Genomic DNA, 22,489 nt, shown 5'->3' on the forward strand with positions numbered 1-22,489 from the left:
AAGGGCCCTGCCCACCTCCTATCTCTCCTTCTTTCTCTGTCTGTCTGTCTGCCTGCCTGTCTGTCTGTCTGTCTGTCTGTCTGTCTGTCTGTCTGTCTGTCTATCTGTCTGTCTTTCTCTCTCTGTCTTCTCTCTTCTCTTCTGCCACTCCTGTCCCCAGAGGCTGGTCTCCCCTCTCCCCTTCCCTCTTTTCCCATTCACTTTCCCCAACAAAACAACCTCTCCACTGAACTCTGTCTCATAGCGTCTTTCTCTCCTGCGCCACTTTTTAAAAACCACAACACCTGCGTTCATGATTTGCTTGTCCTTAGAGATTAGTGGCCTAGCTTTTGCCTCATTAGGGCATTGGTGACCTCTGTGGAGTAGATCTTATTCACTGTGCAATCACTGCTATTAACTCAGCCTTAGTGTCTTTGTTTTCTTCAGAAGCTGGCTTACACGAAGGAAGCTGCAAGCAGGTATGTCTTTTCTCCTAATCTGACACCTGACAACATAGGGGTGTCACATGAACACCAACACTTACACTGCCGTTCCTTTCCTATGTCTTTTCAGCTCCTGCAAGCACCAGGCCTGTGGGTAAGTCCCAAATGCTGTTCCTCTGAGGCCATCTCCCTTCCCAGAGCATCACCATAGCCACCAGGCTCACTCACTGTCTGGCCTTACCAGGAGCCCACTGGTTTGTTTCTTCCTGGATAATTCAATGGAAGTCTGCCTTTGTGAGAACGACCTGCTGCTACTGAGCTTAAGGCTAACACCAACACTGAAAAGGTTTATCTTAGAGAGGATTAGGTTGTTAGGTGGTAGTTGTTTGGATTATTTTATTGACTTTATGAGTATGGTCTTGAAGGAAAACAGTACACCATAGATTGATCTGTTAGTGTGCTTCACGTCTGCCCATTAGGCAAAGGCCAGGATGATTTCTGGCTTCTAAGCAGTGGTTATATAAAGCAGACTTCACAAGGTGAGGATAGTGACTGAAGTTTAAATTCCAGCCATCTTCAGAATATCAATAGTATACCAACGTGTGGGAGACTACATAGTAAATCACTAGTAGGTTAAAAATTAACTTAACATGCCAGGATCCAGACATCCAGCTTCCACAACAAAGTCAAGACATAGTTGGAGTATACACACAGGAGTTTTTGAATAGAACACAGGCAGGCAGGAGGAGAGTGAACTTTGTGGCCTCATTTATCTGTCTCGTGATGCCACAGAGTCTGTGTTAAGATTTGAGATTGGGCATTGTGGGGGTCCTCTTTTTCCTCTTGGCCTGTTGGCTATTAGTCTATTTGTGAAACTTCCATCCTAATGACAGAGCTGGAGAAACCATCTTCTTCACATCCACAATCTGCTGGACCCAAGGTGCCTTACTTTGCTTCTCTTCTTTGTTCTATTTCCCAGTATACACACTCTCTCTCGCTCCCTCCCCCCTGTCTTTTATCTTTGATTTTTAAAGTAATATGTCCTCTATTTTTAAAAACATTAAAACATTTCTTCTTTGAGAATTTCACTGATCTATCACGCATAGCTTGATCATATCCTCTTCCCACTTCTGCCTCCAGTTCTCCCTGAATCCCCTCCAGCACACCCCTTTCCAGCTCTTGTTCAGTTCCTCTCCACTGTCCAGTTAGTACTGCTCATATGCACATGGGTGTGCGATCTTCTGCAGGAGCGTGGGCAGTTGCTGATGGCCACACCCTCAAAGAAAAATGAATATCCCTCTCCCCACAGCCACCATCACTCTTGCTTTTTAATTTCTTTCTCTTCTGTTTCCAATTACCTTTTTCTCTGCCTGTCTTCTCATAGTTCCCCAATTCCTACAACCAGTAAGTAGTTCTTTCAGTACAAAGTTTGCTGATGGGTCTCTCTGCCTCTCACTGATCCACTTGCTGTGCACCAGCCAAATAGCTTTCAGATTAAAAGAGTTACACCATGTCCCTCTTCTCTGCCAGACAAATGACTAGCTACTTGCTGCTCTTCAAAGATCAAGATTAAGCTGCCTCACTAGAGTCTTCATAATCAGCCCGTGCTTAGCCCTCCAGATCAAGCTGTGTCTCCAAGTTATGGAGCATTTACTATATATTTTTTTTAAAAAAAATTATACAACAAATCAGTTTAAATAACTTCGGACAACCCAGATGAGCAAGGAGTGCATTTAGGATTTAAACCCACACCCATCTGAGTCTCAATATTCAGATTATAATCTCTGGTAAAATTACCTTTCACTCTGTAAAGTGTTTATTCTACCGTTTAATTGTCTCAGCAGCAACACAAACAAAGTTTGACAATAGTTCCCTCACGTGAGCCTAAATACGAAGAAAGTAACTTCAGGAGACCCTAAAGCCTGTCTCTACCTGTATAACCCACCATGCAGCCTTCAGCAGTCTTCTGTATAATCTCCTCAAGCAAATAAGAAATGTGCCTGGTTCCTTTCTACAGTCCTCGTGTACAATCCTCAGGAGGGAAGAGGCTTTGATTTACAAGTTCTCATAGACTCTCCACGACCCAGCACTGAACATCCCAGCGTGCACAGCATATATTAATTTTGTTTAAGCAACCATACCAAAATCAGTATGTGTTTGTGTTGCCCTCTCTCTCTCTGTCTCTCTGTCTCTGTCTCTCTCTCTCTCTCTCTCTCTCTCTCTCTCTCTCTCTCTCTCTCTCTCTCTNTCTCTCTCTCTCTCTCTCTCTCTCTCTCTCTCTCTCTCTCTCTCTCTCTCTCTCTCTCTCTCTCTCTCTCTCTCTCTCTCTCTCTCTCTCGTGTATGTACGTGTGTGAATATACCCATACATTCAAGAGAAGGAAGATAGATTAACTCACCAGGGTGACTTACATTATATTTTTTTACTTCTGCATTGTGAAGTGGTCAAGTTGCCCACACCATGCATTACACAAAGACCAAGGTTTTTATTCATTAAATAATCATTGTTTAATATCACAACATACATTTTACCTCAATTCGGCTCTGTGTCACCATGCTCCAGAGATGACATAGTATTCCCCCACCTGCATTTAAAGAGGAAAAGTGTAGATTTATTTTTGTTTATACTGGGAGGATATTTTTTTTGAATCACACACTAAGAAAGCCCTGAAGATAGTGCCTTAAGAGTGGACTAGACGAGGGGGAAATGAGTTGTGATTTGGCAGAAGTGGAATTGGTCTCATCTGGAGCTGGCTGGCTAGATCAGCTCATTCTGTTGCTTCTATTCTCCTGACTAAACTCAAACTGTCCCTTCCTGTTCCTGTCAGGTAGAAACAAATGCCTTCATTGTAGTGATAGGAGCAGCGGGGCTGCGTCCCCGGCACCCAGCCGCCCGTATGGCTAGCTTATGCCCTGAAATAATTACATGGAAACTGTATTCTTTTAAACACTGCCTGGCCCATTAGTTCTAGCCTCTTAATGGCTAGCTCTTACTTATTGATATAACCCATTTCTAATAATCTGTGTAGCCCACAAGGTGGCTTACCAGGGAAGATCTTAACCTGCAGCTGTCTGGAGTGGGAGAATCATGGCGACTCCCTGACTCAGCTTCTTTCTCCCAGCACTCTGTTCTGTTTACTCCACCCACCTAAGGGTTGGCCTATCAAATGGGCCAAGGCAGCTTCTTTATTAATTAACCAATGAAAGCAACAGATTAGAAAGAAATCACCCCCACATCACTTCATGCTCTCTTCACAGCCCCAAGTCTCAAGAAAAATTCTGAAAAGAAAGACAAAGCATGATTCTGTCTGTATGAAGAGAGATTCCATGTTATAAAACAGCCTGTAATGCAGCCTATGAGAGGCCACACTGGCACTGCACATGTTAACTGCACACACATCAGTCTACTCTGGCACTGTGCACAAATCGGTCTACACTGGCACTGCACACACATCTGTCTACACTGGCACTGCACATGTTACCACACACATCGGTCTACACTGGCACTGCACACACATCTGTCTACATTGGTACTGCACACACATCGGTCTACACTGGCACTGCACACACATCTGTCTACACTGGTACTGCACATGTTAGCATACACATTGCTCTCCTGCATTGAGCAGTTCGGGCTGACTTTGGTGAATTTGCCTCCCAAATTATTACTATAGTAATAATTAATAATTACTAATCAGTTATTATTTCAGTCTGTGCACGAAGGTATTGCCTGTGGGTAACTGAGGGACCTCTTCAGGTTTGATTATGCTAATATGTATTCTAAATGCCTCTGAACCTCATTTTATTTTCCCTTCACATCCTGTAACCCAAGATGCCTCTTGATGGTTTCTGTTACTGAGGCATTCCTGTACTTATCTAAATCACTTGTCCAGATGTCATATGACTTTAAGTTCTTCTAGTGATTACTCATTTAGTAAGTGATGTCAGGTAGAAATGTTCTAACCAACGAATACGGATAGGTTTTGTATAATGATTTTAATAAGTTACTCTGTCAGATGGTGTTTTTAAAATTGGAATAATCTTTCTGGTGAGATACTTAAAAAAATCAGTTTCTCTGATTTTCTATGTGTGCCTGAGGGTGTGGAGAACATGCCTCTGCTTTACCTTCAATCACAAATGTTTTATTATCATGGTTTATACTAGTGTTCCTTCAAATCTTACACTGAGAGTTATGGTTGCAGGCAAGAACTCCCATACCTAGTTAATGTGGTACTGGTGAGTGAGCCCAGGGCTTCATGTGTGCTAGGCAAGCACTCGACCAACTGAACTACATCCCTAGCCCTATAAAAATACCCTTTTAAAGTTTTAGACATTGGAAAATGAAAGGGATATGGTAGGCAAGTTCTTAATCTCGTGAAGTTCTTCTTATTATCTCCCCATCCCTTTAATTGTAGAGATTAGGATCAAGGCTGGAGCCATAAACATGCTAGGCATATACTCTTCCATTGAACTGTTTTCTGAGCCTGGAGTTTAGATTCTCAAACAGACCCTTCTGTGATGCTGCAAATGCTCTTAATTGTCTAATGTGATGACCATTAGCCACATGTGAACACTGAATACCTGGAGTGTGGCCATTGGGAATAAGGAAAGTTTCTAGCTGTATAATATCACTTAATCTAACTGTCGAATGAGTGCAAGACTTCTATACCGATGATACATTCTAGAGGATTAAGTGGGAGGGGACAAAGATAAAGTAGGCAACAGAATAGTTTCACATAATGATTTTACCTGGAGGAAAAAAAATGGACAATGAGCTATAACTAGGAAGGTTCTTTATATAGGATGGCTATATTGATGAGACATCAATAAATACAACATAAGTAAAATTTGAAGTTATAGGGTTTTTTTTTTTGACTTTATAGCTTAGTATGTTGGCTTGGGAACACTTATTTGGTTCTAAAGAATTCCTTTGGAAACCTGTCTTAGCAACGGTTACTATTGCTGTGAAGAGACACCATGACCTGTCTTATAAAGGAAAACATTTAATTGGGGTAGCTCACAGTTTCAGCGGTTTAGTCCATCATCATCATGGTGGAACATGGCGGCACACAGGCAGACATGGCGCTACTGAAGGAGCAGAGAGTTCTACATCTTGATCCGCAGGCAGCAGGAGGCAAACTGTCTGCCACACTGAGTCTAAAAGGAGACCCCAAAGCCCACCCCCCACAGTGACACACTTCATCTTACAAGGCCACTCCTACTCCAACAAAACCACACCTCCATATAGTGCCACTCTCTCTGGGGACCAGTTTCTTTCAAACCACCATAGAACCCACGTTCCAAATTTTATAATACTTTCCCAGGTTTCTGTAATTTTAAATACCTGCATTTTTCCCTTCTAGGCCTGAGTTGTCATCCCCAGTTCCTGCTGGTGATACCTCAACATTTACAGGTATGCTTTTTTGCTTTCATTCACCTTTATTTCTATTGATTCACCTTTATATCTTTATTATAGCTATTGAAGAGTTAAGACCGTTTTTTAAGCAAGTATAGGTTTTTGGCTCACATTTTAAAAACATCAGTTCCCCCTTTATTTTTGTATTGCTCAAGAGAAAAATATTTTTTACTTGGTTCGTGATATTATGCTGCGTGTACTTTAAGAGTCAGAAAATACCTTAAAACATGAGTGTGATGCATGAATTATTTTAACTTTGTGTGACTTTCCCAGTACAAGGGTTTTCTGACACATCCTGGGGTGTAGAACATCCTTTAAGCTCTGTATTCTTTTTAAAGTTTAAAAGATTTTCATAATTTTTAATTTAGATTTTTTAAAATATAATTTTGTTGCTTGTGTGTCTTTGTCTCTGTCTCTCTCTCTCTCTCATGTGTGTGTGGTCTCTGTGTGTGTGTGTGTGTGTCTGTATGCAAAGTGTACGTATTGCCTGGGGAGGTCAGAAGAGGGTATGGACCAAGTGCAGTGTCAGATCCTCTGGAACTGGAGTTACAGGCTGTGTGATGTGGGTGTTAGGAACCAAACTAGGGTCCTCTGGATGAGCAGGAAGTACTCTAACGGCTGATGCATCTCTCCAGTCCCAAGTTCTGTATTTCTTGTAAATTAGTCAGTCTCTTTCTCTCCCTGTTTCTTCCTGTCTCCTCCCTCACCACTCCTTCCCCATTCCTTTTTTTCTTTTCTTCTCTTTCCCTCTTCTTTCTTTTTTTTGCTAGGGATTAAACCCAAAGGCATTTTTCATACTAGGGAGGTGCTCTACCAAAGGATACAGCCAAGCCTTTATTATTTTTAATAAAAAGTATAAACTTCTTTTTGTTAGAAATTTTGAGCAGATACAAAAATAGAATAACATGATGTGGCTCCGTTTTGATGGTTGTTAAATAATGGCCAAGCTATAGTTTCATAAGTCAAGCATATTTATGAACTTTAGTGCCTGTTTCCTTTACTAACTAGATATCCCGAGAAATAGAGACTTTCTTTTTGTATCTTTGTATCTATATTAGAGCCTGACACACTAAACAAACAAACAAACAAAACCCAAAAACCCCCACTAGTTTAGTGAATCATAATTATCGAGATTCTAGGAAGCCTCTACAAATGTCTCTTGAGTTTATAACTAAAAAAACCCTTCAGTATAAGAAAGCAAAGGACTTATAAGAATGACTTTTGAAGTAAGTCTTTAATTCCTGATTGAATTCTGGCTTACTCAAGGACTAATGCCATGTGCGTTTTGTTTTCTGCATAGGTACTGTTCCCGGTGCTTCGTATCCAGGGGTGGCCTCAGAGAGCAGTGTGGTGTCGCCAGAGGAGAGCGTAAGTCCAGCTCTGTTTTGTTGCTTTCTTACATGGAGGATGTGGATTAACAGGGTTTATTCCATTTCTAGACTGCACAGGACTTCACATAGTGCGTGGCTCTGAAAAATATTATAAATTCTAAATCCAGCACATTCAGATGTCTGATGTCCCTTGGAAGAGCTGAATAAGTCTGTCTTATTGGTAAATTTTTGATAGAGGATTTCTGAGAACCTCTCAGGCTGATAAACAAATGACCTTCTAGCCCTTAGCAGATTGGGCCTTAACATCCTTTGAGAGAAAGGAAGTGGATTTTATTCGGTTTAAAATTCTGAAAGTGCTCGCACCTTTTAAATACACCCCATCAACAGGAGCCTGTCTACTAAAAGGTACCTAGAGATGAGGGTCCACTCCCAAAGAGTACAGGGTGAATAAAGGAGTGTACCCTGCCCAGGCAGATGGAAGCATCTTATTGAAAGGTGTGTTCAGTTCTGGGTTGGGAGATGGCTCCGTAGAGGGAACACTAGAGGTGCAGAAATAAGAAATGAATTCAAACCCCCAGTGCCCACATAGGAAGCCAGGCAGCCATTACAGTTCATCTGTATCACTCTCATCTATAGCCAGGCAGGAATGGCAGCCCACCTCCATGCCCACATAGAAAGCCAGGAACATGGCAACCTGCTGTATCACCCTCACAGAAAGCTAGGCAGGCACAGAAGTCCTCGTGTATCATCATAGAAAGGCAGGCTGTCAGGGAGTCTGCCTGTATCAGCCCCATAGAAAGCCAGACAGTCACACAGCCCGCCTGCATCACCCCCATAGAGAGCTAGGCAGCCTTGCAATCTGCTCGTATCTTCCACATAGAAAGGCTGGCAGCCTGACCTTATCACCCTCACAGAAAGGCAGGCAGCCACCGCAGCCCCCTGTATCCCAGAGCTGGCTCCTCAGCCAAAGCTGGCAGGCTAGAGTAACTGAATCCGTGAATCCTGGGTTTTGTGAAACACTCTCCCTCAGTGAGAGAAACGGTGAGCAGTTGAGGAAGGCACCTGCCGTCAACCTCTGGCTTCCCTGCACATGCGTGCGCAGACCTGTGTACACACAGGCACATATCCCACACATGTCAGCACACACATACCACTGCACACACACGCACACATGCACATAACCACAACTTTTCCCCCCTTAAATTCTGAATTAAAAAAAAAGTAAGGACTCATTGTATTGTGACTTACTTATTAAGGAGCAAATGATAAAGACATTCTTCAGAAAGGTGAGGTTTGGTTACCTTACATTCTTCCTTCTTAGTGTGGCATTATTACTGATGTGAAGTCAGGGGGAGGAGTTCCATTTGCCTCCTTCTCTTCCTTGGTCAGTATTTATGTATTTTCCCTGAAGAAACATCTGTTCAGTTGCTCAGCTTGTTTAAAGTCAGACTATTTTGTCTTGTTGCTGTGGAGTTGCTTGAGCTCTTTATAAACTTTAAATATCGATCCATAATCAAATGTATGGAGTGCGGATATTTTTCTCCTATTCTGCATGTTCTTTCTTTTTTTTCTGCTTAATTTATTTTTATTTATTTATTTTTGATTTACATATTAGCCCCAGTTTCCCCTTCCTCCCCTTCTCCCTACCCCCTCCGCTCCTCAGAGGAGGTAAGGCCTCCCTTGGAGAGTCAACAAAGTCTAGTATCCATATTGAGGCAGGACCAAGCCCTTCCTCCCTATGTCAAGGCTGAGCAAAGTATCCCACCATAGTGAATGAGCTCCCACAAGTCAGTTCATGCACCCAGGATAAGTCCTGGCCCCACTTCCAGGGGCCCTCCAACAGATAACTATCACCCACATTCAGAGAGCTTAGTTGGGTCCCATGCAAGAACCCCAGCTATCAGTCTGGACTCCATAAGCTCCCACTAGCTCAGGTCAGCTGTCTCTGTGGTTTTCCGAATCATGATCTTGACACCCCTTGCTCTTATGGTCTCTCCTCCCTCTCTTCAGCTAAGCTCCAGGAGCTCAGCCCAGTGCTTGGTGGTAGTCAGTGCATCCAGCAGGTTGTTTTTTCGTTCTCATCATCAATTACTTTGGTGTCCGGCAGCTCCTTTGTTGGATGTTAAGGCCATTAGTCTGCATCTGTAGCCTGCGCTTCAGGATCTCATAAAAACACTGGTCTATACAGATGTCTCCAACGGTTTTCTCCAAGTTTCTCCTAGGAGTTTCTTAGTCCAGGTTAGTTACATTAGGCCTTTGCCCAATTTTGAATTGATTTTATGCATGATGCAGTTTTGTTCTTTGGCATATTGATATGCAGTTTCTCTGAAACAGTTTATTGATTCAGTTTCTTTCTTATATGTTTTTGGGACTTGCCAAAATTCAAGTGGTCATAAAGGAATGGACTAATTTGTCTTTGTTCCATGGGTTTATATGTGTTTGGTCCATGCTTTCTGATTATTGCAACTTCGTAGTTTGTTTCAAAGTTGGTCCTGTGACCCAATTTTTGTCTTTTTGCTCTAGACTGCTATAGGGTATTTTTTGATTCTGAAATTTTTTTATGGTTTTATGAAAAAAGCACCAGTATTTTGATGGAGATTATATTAAACCTGAAATTTCTTTGGGGAGTACAGAATTTTAGCAATATTAATTCTCATAGTCAATAAACATTGGATATTTTTCCTTGCTGTGTGTGCATCATCCTCTTTGGTGTTTTATAGTTTAATTGTAGAGCTCCTTCGCTTCCTTAAGTAAATTTATTCCTAAGAATTTGAATTTTTAGTAACTGTTAAGAATGAGGCTGCCTTCTGCAACAAAGTTATTATTAGTTTTAAAGTACTGCTGGCTTTTGTTGGTTAATTTTGTAGACCGCAACTTTACTGAATTTACTTGTGAGCTCTAGCAGTTATTCTGTAGGTGTCTTCCGTGTTTCTGCACACGTATATAGCCACATCATTTGTAAACGCACACTGTGTCTTAACTCCCCCTCTGCCAGCTTGGATTCCTTTTCTCTCAGTAACTTTTTTTTATATTTTATTTATTTATTTATTATGTATAAAGTGTTCTGTCTGTGTGTGTGCCTGCATGCCAGAAGAGGGCACCAGACCCCACTACGGATGGTTGTGAGCCACCATGTGGTTGCTGGGAATTGAACTCAGGACCTTTGGAAGAGCAGGCAATGCTCTTAACCACTGAGCCATCTCTCCAGCCCCCTCTCAGTAACTTTTATTTCTTTGTTGGAACTAAATGTTGTATCTATCCAGTTCCTTCTCTTCTTCAGTTTTTCCTTAGTCTTGTCTAATATTTTGTCAACTGTCCCCAGAGATTTAAGAACTCCTGCTATGGATTTGACGTTCAACAAGGACAGGGCTTCTAGTGTGTACTTACCTTTTGTGGTCTTTAAAATTACAGCTTATGCCGTGAAGGAATAGTATCTGCTTTGTGGAAGCTGATACCATTTATGTGAAATTGTCTTTCTGGTGTCTTGTAATTTCTGTTTGAACATCTTGACATCTTGGTATTTTTCTTACTGTTTCTTACTGTCTTAAATACCACCTAGGTTTTCAAAACATTAAAGCAATCAGCATTTTAGGACTTCTTCAGAGTTAAGGTTACTAAGTATATTTTTAATAAAAATATTGGAAGTAGAAGTCTCTGTTCAGTTTACTCTGAAGAAATTTAAAGATAAATTTATTTATTTATAAAAGACTTATTTATTAATTATGAATATACAATAATCTGTCTGCCTCTATGCCTGCACACCAGAAGAGGGCACCAGATCTCATTACATATGGTTGTGAGCCACCATGTGGTTGCTGGGAATTGAACTTAGGACCTCTGAAAGAGCAGGCAGCACTCTTAACTGCTGAGCCATCTCTCCAGCCTGATATATTTATTTTAAAAATTGTGTGTATTTGTATGTGTGTGCTTTACATTCATGTGTGTGAAGGGGCCTGTGGAGCAGAACAATGCACCAGGTCCCCTGGGACTGGACTTACAAGTGGTTGTGAGTTGCTTCACATGGGTGCCGGGAACTAAACCCAGCCCTCTACAAGGTAGCAAATGCCCTTAGCTGCTGATCCATCTCTTCAACCCCAAGATGAAATTTAATAAACAAAAAAGCAATCTGTATAAAATCCCACATACCTAACAAGTTTTGTCATTAGTAGTCTTAGCATTACTGAGCAGTAAATAGAAGGTACTTTACTGGAAAAAAAAGCCAAATGTAGTGAATGGTCATGTACTATTAGATTGCATTAATAAAAAATATGAACTCTCCATTAAGTAGGTGATAGTGCTATCATATCTTAATTAGAACTCATGTATAGATGTCACACTCTGAGGTAAATTTAAGGTCAGTGGAAATGTCAGGAGGAGAGGATCACTGGTGAGTCAGAGGAAGTTTGATAGCTTCCTGGCATCTGTGAAAGACCCTCTGTGATTGTAGTTTACTTGTGAGCCAGGGCACACAAACTTTATCAATAATGGAACTTATAGGGAGGCAGTTTGGGTTTACTTTCCCAACTTCGGCAGAGTTTTGAAAGCGTGCGAGTCTGCTCTGAAAAGCATGTCTGTTTCTGACAGCAGCTCTTTAAGTGGAGATGGGCAATCTTTTTTCAGGGATGTCCTGGAGAGAATTCAGTCACCAGAGGGAATGGGGGTGATCTTCAAGGTTATTTCCTGTTCTGAAACTTGATAGGCTTCTGATAGACATCAGATGAAAGGTGTACAGTGCAAAGGGAAGACCACACCCTGTGTGTCTAGTCTCAGCCAGGCCATGGGCTCGCTCAGCATCTTCAGGCTGCTTGTGCACCCTTCCCATGTTTCTGTATGTACAGTGGAGGCACTCGCCTTGAATGGGCTCACTTAAATGCACTGCATACAGCAACTATTACTGTAGTGTTCTAGTAGTAATGCTGGAATTCCCTCATTCCTTCTAGATTTATTAAGTAATCTTGTGAAAGAAACTATTGATACCTTCATTTATTCAGTCCTTGATTCATATGAGTAGACTTATAGTTTGTTATTTGTGTTATAATTCAATATTAATTTTTTTGCCCATGTTATATCAGCTTTGGCCACTGGAATTATTTTATTTTCTTTTGTAGATAACATCTTGGGGCTTCACTCTGTAGCTCTTGTAACTCACTATGAGGCCCAGGCTGATCTTGAACTGTTGGTGTTTGTCCAGCCTCACTCAGCCTTCTGATTGTGGGAATATAGACGCACACTACTACACCAGCTTCTGATTGTGTGTGTGTGTGTGATTTCTGTAATTGAACACAGGGTCTTGAACATGCTAGTCAAATGCTAGATTTAGGTTTTAATGTCACAGAGTGGAGCACAAAATTTGTCGTGGTTTTGATCAACGGCAATTATTGTTTAAGGAATGACCTGTTTTTAAGCTGGTGTAGTGTCATTACAGAATATTCCCAGTTATCTGAAAAGATTATTGTTCTGTTTCCTTTTCTCTAATACATATTTATATGCCCAGATTTTCTTCATGTTGCTTTTGTTAGAATAGTACATTGTGATTAATTTAATACAGAAATGAACATGAGAATTCAGCCATACTGTATTAAGCCAGACATTCAGGAATTTACGGAAGTATAAACAATGTCACTTTCCCACTATTTTCAGCTTTATAGCATGTGTTGTTGACTTTTGCATGAAATTTGCTTACTCTGCTATTATTATTATATTTGAGACAGGGTGTCCCTATGCAGCCTTGGCTGGCTTGAAGCTCACCATGTAGACCAGGCTGTCCTTGAACTCAGAGAGATCTACCTGCCTCTGCCTCCCAGTGTTGGAGCTAAAAGCATGTACCACTATACCCAACTACTCTGTTGTTTTTAAATGAATTAGTATATGTTTTTCAAATTTATCTTTTGAATGAAAAGTTTGTTGGTAAATATTTAGAGTTATAATACTTATCAATAAAACTTTTCTGAGTTGCTGAGTTATTTTCAAGAGTCTAAATGGATTTTTGAATCAAAATATTTGAGAACTATCTCTGTAAGCCATGTTTTGATGAAATTATAGAATGTTCAACTATATTCTTACTCATCTTGATAGTTTCCTATGGAAATATTCTTGCTCTTCCTCATCAATGTATGCTGAAATAATATACAATTGTATAGTGATTATAACATTCACGTATATCCTAAAAGTTATTGAATTTATTGTAAAATTAAATACTACATAAAAAGTTATCATTAAATGTAGTATCTGGAACACTGAGGGTAATCAGTAAATATTTATTGACTGAATAAATAAATACAGATATTTATTATTCTTTCTAAATCCAGATCAGCAATGAAATTGAGGAGGTGACAGAGGGGCCCACACAGCCTGCTGTGGAACAGATAGCTGAATTCAGCATCCACCTTCTGGGGGAGCAATACAGCGAAGAGCTGCGGGACCCCGCCAGTGCCCTCTACCAGCTCCTTGTTGAAGAGTTTATTTCAGAGGTGGGTGACTTTTCTTTTTAAAGTTTTTAAAGAAACTTTTATTTATTTATTTAAACATGTGCATTATGGGAAACAAACATCACCCATGCGAGTGGTTCATTTGACTGGCTAACATCATTGTTTGTTGGGGATTAAGTTTTTCATAACCACAACAGTGCTTAAAGGTAAGGTGAGAACTCAAGCTGAGCATCTGCTGGGTTCCTAGGGTTTAGAAAATGTTGGGAAATATTCAGAGAAAGGTCAGCTCTGTCACAGAAACCTCTTTCTGCCCGTTAACAAGCAAATGCTCTTTGCAGCTCAGCGCAGCGGAGGACGCGTGGGCTCTGTGATTTAATTTGGGCTCTGTGCTTTAATTTGGGCTCGTCAGTGTCTGGAGGAATGGGTGTCTCCAAACAGCTATGTGCTGCTTATATTTTTCCTGGAGAGAACATTAGCTTTAATTTTTAAAATTTCATCTTTATTCTTTTGTTTGGACACTTTTAAGTAGTTAACTCACAGGTACAAGTGTGCAAAGTTGAGAAGCACCAGAAGGAATGTGGAAAGTAAATTCCTCTGTCTTTTGGCTCTGGTGAGAGGGTGTTTTTCTAAATAACCATGTGCTAAACCGTGCTGTTACTTACCTTGGGAAAGAATTCTGGATAGAGCTTGAACTCAGAATTCTTCCATTGCACATCAGCCATACCTGGTGCCCTTCTGGTGTGTCTTTGTTCTTCTGTAGCATCGCCTTGAGCACCATCTGCTCGTCTATGTGATGACTGGGCACACCTTTCCTTCCTGTTTGTTTCTTTTCCATTCCTACTTGATTGACTTCTTGACCAAGTTTGTTAATTCCATTGCCTTGGCTTAATTTCCTTCCCTGGTCATTGTGTCCAGATGGGAAACAAAAATATGCATCTGTCAGCCAAATAGCATCATTGCAGCCTTCAGACACGGGGAGGAGGGTAGGCCAGACGATTCTTTTCCTAAGTGTGCGGCCAAGTTGCAAGGCTGTATGGTATGCGGGAGAAATGTCAGCCAGGCCAGTGGCCACCTGGCATCAGATCTGTCTTGAGTTGGCTGTCTGGTCTTCCTGCCTGGATTAAGGAGCTTTTAACCAGCTTCAGTGTTTCAGTAAACAACTGCAGAAATGACTGGAGATTTAGAGAAAAAGCTAATAAACACTCTGAAAGGTGTCCCCTCAGTAACGACTTTATGAAATATGTGGCCACTGAGCTGAGGTAGTTTGAGGGTGATGAATGGTCTGGGCCAACCATGAGCCACCCCTTCTCCTTCTGACTAGCCTCTGTACTACCTTCACCTTCTGACCTGGAGTGACAAGTGCTCTGATAACTATTTCTTTGTGTGGAAGATTGTGTGTGTGTGTGTGCTCATACACGAGTGTGTGCGTTTGTGTGCTTGTACACGTATATGGTTCAACCTGCATGTGGAGGTCAGAGGACAGCCTCAGTTTTTGGTTCTTGCTTTATGCCTTGTTTAGACAGGGTCCCTGTTGTTTGCTGATGTGTGTATCAGGCTGTCTGGCATGCTAGCTCCCAGGCATCCTCCTGTGTCTACCTCCTGTCTGAAGCACTGGGATCACAGGATGTTCTTCATGGCATCTGGCATTACGTCAGTTTCTAGGAATTTGACTCCAGACCTTCATACTTGCATGGCAAACCCTTCACCCATTGAGCCATCCTCCCAGCCTCCATTTGCCTGTCAAAGTGGTCCTTCCTTGTTTCCTGTACAGAGACTCCTTCAGAAACTAAGAGTCTCTCCATTTCAAATGTATCAGGAGGCAGGAGAAAAAGGAAAGGGCAGTGTAGTTCAATGGGCAAACATGAATGGCAGCATTAGAGATAAGCTGACTGGCAAGTAATGTCTGAGCCAGTCATCCTCAAATTCTTCATTCTTAAAACAAGATCTTCAGGAAAACCAAGATTAAAAAAAAAAAAAAAACAAACCCACAGCCTAACATTATGAGGGCCTGGTTAAAAGCTTTTCTGTGATCCTGGCCAAGTGAGTGCCATCTTATTGTCTCAGTTCTGTCATTTATAAAACCAGGGTAGTATGTATGTTTTGGTGGTACTTCAAAAATTAGAAGTAGAGTCTCCGAGCCCCGGATAGAGCGGTCGCTCAGTAAGTTGTACCTGTTCCTAATATGGTTGCTGACAAAATGAAATGATTTCTTGCACTGAATTTCTGTGCAATAGCTAACTACATGCAGTGACTCAGAACACCTGTAAATGTTTGGACCCAATCCCAGGCCTAAGCCCCCTTGGTAACAATGGCATTGTGCAGTTGATGGGATGCTTCCAGCTCCATTCAGTTTAATGTTCAAAGGAGTATGTGGTGGAAGGCAGGGCAGTCTTAGTTCGAAGAGGAAAGCTGATGCTCATTCAGTTGACCAGCAAATGCACGGCCTTAGACTTCTGATTCTTGTTGCTGTTTTTCTCCCAGATCTTCTACTATTTGTTCTTTGCTCTTTGACTCTTCACAGAGAGGCTTATTGCTTTCTTATGAATGCCTCGCTTTAGCTTGCCTTGTTTCTAGCCAGCTTTTCTAACTTAAACTATCCCATTTACCTTTTGCCTCTGGGCCTTTTCCTTTTCTTACTTCTCTATGTCTTACTTTGACTCTTACTCTGTGGCTGCTATGTCCTCCTCTCCTTGTTATCTTACTCCTCCTTTGCTTGCTGCTTGATCTCTCTTCTCTCTCTTTTCCCTATTTATTCTCCCTCCCTGCCAGGCCACCTATCCTTTCTCCTGCCTCGCTATTGACTGTTCAGCTCTTTATTAGACCATAAGGTGTTTTAGAGTAGCAAAGTAAGGCAGTTTGACAGAGTTAAACAAATGCAACATAAAAGACTGTAACACATCTTTGCATCATTAAAACAAATGTTCCACAGCATCAACGAATGTAACACATCTTAAAATAATATTCCACAGCAGATCTTACTTCTACGATGTCCCTCTGCCCTTGTCCTGCAAGTATTTACTCTTCCTTCTCAAACAGTAAAACACAAGCTACACAGGAAAATGCTTTATGGATGTGAATCCTTTATTTATGTGTACACGAGGTACGCACACGTCTGTGTGAGCCCACGTGTGTGTGTGTTTGCACATGTGTGAGTGTGTATATGGACGTTGAGTGTTTCCTTCAGTTACCATCATTTTTGAGAGAGGATATGTTCCTGAACTCAGAGCTCACTGACTCAGGATGGCCAGCAAGCCTCAGCAGAGCTCTCCCTGTGCCAGCCTACCCAGCGCTGCAATCACAGGCTTTTTCACATGGGTGTTGGAGGTCAAACTAGATCAAGCACTTGACCGATGGAGCCATTGCCACAGCTCCTTGAATTCTTCATTTTTAAAACAAGAAGATCTGCAGTGAACCATGATTCCAAATAGTTTTACTCCCCTGATTTCGTGAGGTTGTGGTTAAAAGCAGCTCCGCAGAGAAGTCTATAAAGTTCCCTCACATTTCCACTTTTCTTGTGTTTGCCCTATCCATCTGGTGAGCCACCTTTGGAATTATTATGGATTAAATATTGAATTTTGTTCAAATACATATTTTTTATATAATTAGATTATTTTTACATTCCCAGTGTGGCATTCTTTTTCTTTCTTCAGTCGCTGAGCTTGTATGGACAGATGTGGCTGCATCTTAAAGACTTGGTATTGAAGCCAGCTCTCACGGATGTGACGCTCATAAATTGATATTTTAGCCAGCAGAGTTATCTGGCCACTGCTTCTTAATCTATTTTGTGACGACCAGTCTGTCTGGGGATAACTTGGTCCTTGTAGACTTGTTGACTGCTGAGTGTATTCCTATTTCTCTTGTGATGTGGGGACAGGAAACAGACTCTCAGACACATTCACACTCAGGGAAAACAGACGCTTGACCGTGCCAGGGTGCCTGCTGGGGCCAGATTTCCAGTTGGAACAGTAACATTTAAAAATGCTGTTATACAAATACTATTTATTATAGCTTCTTTTGAAGTGAATGTTTTTCTTAATATTTCACACTAAGGAGGAAAATGTTGCTTTAACTAATAAGACGTGTGCTTTTCTAAGTTACAAAAATAAAATTAAGGCACATTAAAGTCATGAAAGCTAAAATGAAAAAGAGATGATGATAATATTGCAGTAAACACTATTTTCTAGCATTATAACCTTTAATCTATGTGTCCAAGCTCCGATAATTGTAAGATGCATGTGTACTTTTTGTTCTGCTCTTCAAAGCATTGAAATCTTCTTTTGCATAGTCTACATAGTTATCTTCTTTATATTTGTCTTCTGAACAGGTTGGAAATGCATTCACAGGGTTGCCAGGATACAAGGACATGCGTGTTCTTGAATTCAGGTAAAGAGATGTACTCTAAGAGCGTGTGTGCCATGCTGCTCTTTGTCTGAATGGACTAGCCTGGTGTTCCCCACGCAGATGCTAACAGCCCCTGATTGGAGTGCTGCAATAAAGTTACTTCTGGTGAATTAATTAACACTGGTTTTCTGCAAGTGAAACCGAGTTAATGAGAGTCAAAGTAATGTATCCATGGAGATGTAGCTCGGTCTGAGGCTGGACTATAGTAAGAACCTAGGCTTTGTTTAGACCAGCTATGCAGCTCTCATTAGGCACTGGACCCTGGAGTCAGACTAGAAGTGACTTCAGGCTTTCTCTGAAGCTTCTCAGTGTTGTAGTGAGGTAACTGTCAATCCTCAGGGCAGACACTTCCAACCCTCCTTTTCCAGAGGGACAAACAGGTTAAAGGAATCAACTAGCCTACTGCAGACAAGCAGCTCTCACCTGAGGGTGGAGGAGGGACTTTGAAATGAAATAGCTCATATTCCAGTGCTTTCTCTTTACCTCCACATGAGAGTCTTCCATTTGGGGGCCAGGCAATTGCTTTTTCCCAGATGTTGGATACTGGGACACAAGTTGGGGCTGTGCTTCATGTTCTCAGCAGTACTGTGGTGGCAGCAATTACAGCAAATATTCATGTAGCACTTATAGTGTGTCTGTGTGTGTATGCGTGCACCTCTCTCTCTCTCTCTCTCTCTCTCTCTCTCTCTCTCTCTCTGTGTGTGTGTGTGTATGGTGCCCAGTTTCCTTCTGTAAAGAAACCAGAACAGATAAAATTGAAATCACTAACCCAAGGGCACGTAACTACCTGGTGCAGGAAGGCAATGCCTGTTGCACTATCTACTTGACCTTATGCCACAACAGCCCTTCCAGCTGAGCACTGCAGCACCTCCACATGGCCAGAACAAAGGTCGTTGAAGATCTCACTCATCTGGTAGCCTATGGCACACATCACCTCTAGAGTCATTTTGTCCAGCTTGTCTGCTAGGAATGCTGCCTGTGCACCTTGGGCTGATGGTTTTGAGTGGAGTACTCGATCTCAACTTTTCTTCTGAATAAAATAAATTCAACTATGAGTCCCACTTTAAAAATGCTTTTGCAATACTTTGGGGGAAATTAACAATGTCTTTTTTTTCCCCATTATTTACCTAGAGCGCGAGCTTTTCTCAAACCTGGGACCTCGGGAACAGCAGTCGGCACTCTTAGCCTCTGCGCTACCTATGCAGCTGCTGATGTCTTTGTTCTTTAGCCTCTTTACATGCAAGGTGGATGTTATCAGTCCTTAATGAATCTTAATGAGGATTGAGTGAATTAATTTTTGAAAAGAGCTTAGTACAGTTTCAGGTGTAGGAGATGTTTTATTTTTTAAAATTTTTGTTATTTTGTGTATATGGGTGTTTTACCTGCATGTAACTATGTACTGCATGTATGTAGCCCCCCCACCCCACTAGAGGCTAGAAGAGGGTACAGGATCCCCGGGGACTAGAGTTACAACATGTGAGCTGCCATGTGGGTGCTGGGGATCCAATATGGGTCCTCTGGAAGAGCAGCCAGTACTCTTAACTGCTGAGCATCTTTCCAGACCAAGTTTTATAAAATAAACAAAGTCTAAACACCATGCAATGTACCAGAGGCTAGCTGGTCAGACCTTTACCAATGGTCTTAATACAAGTGCTTTTAACTATGGAGCCATCTCTCCAGCCTGCCAGTCCTGATTTTAATACCAACAATTGAAATCTTCTCATGATCTGCCAGTAAGTCGATTCACAGAGATGAATCACACACTTAAGAAGTATTTTTAGAGTAAGTTAAAAAACAAACAAACAAACCTGTAAAACCCTTTGGCTTTAAGATGACTTCTTTCTTTCTTCACCTTCAATCCTTTTGTTTTTTGAGACACAATCTTTCTATGTAGGCCTGAGGTCCTAGAACTTAGCATGTAGACCAACAGGCTAGGCTCAAGCTCCCTTTCTGTTTTAACTTCTAGCACAGTGTAGATCTGATTTGGTTACATATTTTCCTTAAGAAGACATTTCAAATAACAGTGAATGATGTGACAATTACATAGATAATTGAACTCTAACCGATACTTTTGTTCTTTCCAGGTCTCCTCAGGAAAATGGCAGGTAAAAGTCCCTTTTGGTATCTCTGTGTTGTCCACTGTTAGTATCTAGTGCTAGGGCCCAGAAGAGCACAGCCCAGGTCTCCGGTCTCTCCTAGTCTCATTGTGCTATTCCTTATAGGCCAGAAGTGGGCAAGCTAAGAGCCATGATAAACATTTTAACCTTTGAAGGCCATAGAGTCCCTATTGCAACTTCTCATGCCATAGACAAAGGAGATGCATTGTTAACTAAAGAGGACAACTGTTCCCCAGTGAAGCTTTATTTGGTCACTGTCTGTGGTGGTACATACCCATAACCTTAGTTCTTAGACCTGAGGCAGGCTGATTGCCAATTCAAAACCAGCCTGGGTTGCATAGTGAAATTCTCTGTCCACAAAAAACAAACTTGCCAAGACAGAAATCACTTTTTCAAAAAAAGATAATTTAATTGATTTTTATTTTATGAACGGTGATTGGTGTTTTGCCTGTATGTATATCTGTGTGAGGGTGTCACATCCCCTGGAACTGAAGGTACAGACAGTTATAAGCAGCCATGTGGGAGCTGGGGAATTGAACCTGGGTCCTCTGGAAGAGCAGCCAATGTTCTTAACTGCTGAGCTATCTCTCCAGCCCAATGAAAACCATTTTATGAACACTGAAATGGGAGTTCCAGAGACATTAGGGTGAAGTTCACTCATAGGCTAGGATTGAGAGCTGACTGACTACTATTTTAAATGTGTTAATTTAAAATAAAAATATAACACATTAGCAAACACACTTTCAAGTCCTTTGTGCCAGTCAATCAAATGAACTTTAAGGTGCATTTGATGAAGGTGGTATCATTGAACTTGAGGATAGCTTATTTGTAAAGATAGCTGTTCTTGAAATTTTAGGAAGCACAATGCAAAGACACAATCAGTCACCCCATTTTTTTTGAAAGTTACTGGTTTTGTCCGTGGATTCTTAATTTACTTCTCTTAAAAGTCTGGTAACTACAAATGGATTCCGTTAAGCAAATTTGTGGCTAACTATAGAAGTGCTCAGTGATTACAGAAATGTTTCTTCATTGCAGTTGGCTTGGCATCTTTGGCTTCCATATATGTGTATCTGTGTATTCAGATACTGCTCATGAAAACACTATAGAGCAGAAATAAAATAAAAGGATAATATAGTGAATGTATACAGGCCATTTTGGGTTGTCATTATGCCCCAGATAGCATTTACATTGAGAAACATTCTAGAAAGGATTTAAAATATTGGTTCTCAGTCTATCCCAAAGGGGTCATATATCAGATATTTACATTATGGTTCATAGCAGCAGCAAGACTACAGTTATGAAGCAGCAATGAAATAATTTTATGGTTACGGTCGCTACAACATGAGGAGTTGTATTAATGGGTTGCATTAGGAAGCTTGAGGACCACTGTTTTTAATTTTACTTTTTTAAACAGTTTTTTTTTAAAATTTTACATACCAATCCTAATTTCCCCTTCCTCCCCTCTTACCAGTCTCCCCACCTTTTTCCTCACCCTATCCACTCCTTGCCTCCTATGGGCAGTCAACAAAGTCTGTCATATCACTTGAGGCAGGAACAAGGCCCTTCCCTTTGTATCTAGGATGAACAAGGTATCCCTTCATAGGGAATGGGCTCCAAAAAGCCAGTTCATGCACCAGGAATAAATTGCATCCCCACTTCCAGTGACCCCCCCCAATTTCCCAAGCTACACGACTGTCACCCACATTCAGAGGGCCTAGTTTGGTCCCCAGCTGTCAGTACTAAGTCAGTGATCTCCCACATGAGCTATTTCTGTGGGTTTCCCCATCACAGTCTTGACCCCTCTGCTCACATTATCACTCCTACCTCTCTCTGACTGACTCTAGGGAGCTTTGTATCAACTTTTATCAGTTGCTGGATGAAGGTTCTATGATGACAATTAAGGTCATCAAACTGATTAGAGGAGAAGGCTAGTTCAGGCACCCTCTCCACTATTGCTTATATTCTTTTTTTCTTTTTCCTTTTTTCCTGATTTTATCGAGCCCTACATTTTTCTCTGCTCTCCTCCCTTTTCTCCCCTCCCCTTTAACCCTCTCCCAAGGTCCCCATGCTCCAAATTTATTCAAGAGATCTTGCCCTTTTCTACTTGCCATGTACATTAGATCCATGTATGTCTCTCTTAGGGTCCTCATTGATGTCTAGGTTCTCTGGGATTGTGAATTGTAGGCTGGTTTCCTTTAATTTATGTCTAAAAGCCACTTATGAGTCAATATATATGATCTTTGTCTTTCTGAGTCTTGGTTACCTCACTCAATATGATATTTTCTAGATCCATCCATTTGCCTGCAAATTTCAAGATGTCATTATTTGTTTCTGCTGTGTAGTACTCCATTGTGTAAATGTACCATATTTGCCTT

The 22,489-nt window shown here is 41.3% G+C and overlaps 1 protein-coding gene across 1 annotated transcript in view; it reads left to right on the top strand.

Annotated features, from left to right (window-relative positions):
• The window catches only part of Impg2 (interphotoreceptor matrix proteoglycan 2), a 62,493-nt gene that overhangs the window by 13,509 nt on the left and 26,495 nt on the right, over positions 1–22,489 (top strand). Inside the window, exons 4-10 of the mRNA XM_050122347.1 lie at positions 427–458; positions 553–576; positions 5,785–5,834; positions 7,138–7,205; positions 13,477–13,638; positions 17,921–17,979; positions 20,082–20,102. Coding sequence (XP_049978304.1) covers positions 427–458; positions 553–576; positions 5,785–5,834; positions 7,138–7,205; positions 13,477–13,638; positions 17,921–17,979; positions 20,082–20,102 — 416 coding nt within the window. The remainder of the gene's footprint in view (positions 1–426; positions 459–552; positions 577–5,784; positions 5,835–7,137; positions 7,206–13,476; positions 13,639–17,920; positions 17,980–20,081; positions 20,103–22,489) is intronic.

Source organism: Alexandromys fortis, unplaced genomic scaffold (assembly GCF_014885135.2).
Source record: "Alexandromys fortis isolate MF-2015 unplaced genomic scaffold, M_Fortis_MF-2015_v1.1 scaffold_187, whole genome shotgun sequence".
In the NCBI taxonomy this organism is placed as follows: Eukaryota; Metazoa; Chordata; class Mammalia; order Rodentia; family Cricetidae; genus Alexandromys; species Alexandromys fortis.